We start from the raw sequence: 1,500 nt of genomic DNA on the forward strand, positions 1-1,500 counted from the left end.
AAACCCAATGATTAATCCATATTTTATTGGAGAATGCTTGTATTCAAACTTGTACACTTAAAAATTATTTTACATCTTACGCCATACTTTATCTAACTTTATCTCAAATCTCTCCCAATATATAACCCAACCTTCACCATTTCTTCAAGTCATCCATTTCATCACATCCTCACCTACTCCTCATACTCTCTCTCTCTCTCTCTCTCAATCTCTCTCGCAACTTAGACAATTACACATACGAAATACACAAAAACATAAAAGAGACCTGATTGATCAAATATGCAGGCTGATTTAGAGATACGGAGCTCATCTCCGAGCTTGTTTGTTCACGAAGATGAAGAAAAAGAGTTCGCTGAGATCGCCGCGAAAATCTCGGAGGATTTTGATTTTAAGCTGAGTTTTTTGAAATTAACTAGTGAACACGACGATTCTGATGAAGTTGAAGTCGAAGAAGATGATCGTAATGAAGCTGTTGCAAATGATGATGACGATTTTACATTCGCAATCAACGGCTCAGATTCAACGGTGATCGCCGGCGAAGGCGCCAACACCGAACCTCAGATCCGGCCGTATTTTCCGTTATTTAATCAAGATCTGTTATTATCACCTGAAGATTACAAGAGATCGGAGAACAAACTTTCGTCACGGCCGCCGGTGGAGAAAGTGTTCATCGAATCGCCGCCGTCAGAAGGCGAATCGAACGCCGTCAACCGAATCGCCTCTGGACCGTACTGCGAGTGGGAGAAAACAACGCCGGAGCTTTCGAAAAAAAGCAACTCCACCGGTTTCTCAAAGCTATGGAGATTCAAGGAGTATTTACATCGGAGTCACAGCGACGGCCGTGACGCTTTCGTGTTTCTAAACAACGAAGCGAAACGAGATGTGAAAGTAGTTCAGAAAAAAATCGCCGGAGAAGCGTCGTCGGAGAAGAAACCAATCGCCGGAGAAAAGAAGACGGTGAAGAAAGGAAAGAAGACGGCACCGCCGTTATCGGCACACGAAGTGTATTTGAGGAGTAAAGGGATATATCCGGATTACGATCGACGGAGATCGCATCTTCCGTTTCAACCTGTTGGTTTTTTTACGAATGTTAGTGGTGGTGGATTAAGTAAAAATGTTCATCCTTATTAGTTCAAGCAAAGCAATTGTAATTTGTTTATTTGTAAGTTTAATTGTATAATTACTATGATTAAGCTGAGGTTTAATAAAGTTCTTTGATTAAGCAAGCTTGTTGTGTACATTTCGTATGATTTTGAATGAAGATATTTATTTTGTTCATATCAATGGGAATGTTTATCTTACTTCTTGTTTATCAGCATTCATCAATTAACACATGTTCAAGTGCAATGAGAATTATTTAATTATGATTTTCATAGTATTGTCCGTCGTTTGTATCTGATTAATTACAAAAGATTGAACAATTAAGCGTTTATTCTATAATCTTCTTGTAATTTTTTTAGATTAATGTCAGAGATCCTAAAATTTTGACACGCATATTTG

The 1,500-nt window shown here is 38.6% G+C and overlaps 1 protein-coding gene across 1 annotated transcript; it reads left to right on the forward strand.

The window, feature by feature from the left end:
• The first annotated feature begins 279 nt into the window (after window positions 1–279).
• Window positions 280–1,131, forward strand: LOC141703389 (uncharacterized). The gene has a single exon (XM_074506918.1). It carries the CDS (start codon window positions 280–282, stop codon window positions 1,129–1,131), a length of 852 nt encoding a protein of 283 aa, XP_074363019.1.
• Window positions 1,132–1,500: the final 369 nt, after the last annotated feature.

Source organism: Apium graveolens, unplaced genomic scaffold, assembly GCF_009905375.1.
Source record: "Apium graveolens cultivar Ventura unplaced genomic scaffold, ASM990537v1 ctg6605, whole genome shotgun sequence".
Lineage (NCBI taxonomy): Eukaryota > Viridiplantae > Streptophyta > Magnoliopsida > Apiales > Apiaceae > Apium > Apium graveolens.

Bases quoted from the DNA above. Each gene is read 5' to 3' on its own strand.
- LOC141703389 (XM_074506918.1), top strand. From the start codon at position 280: ATGCAGGCTGATTTAGAGATACGGAGCTCATCTCCGAGCTTGTTTGTT.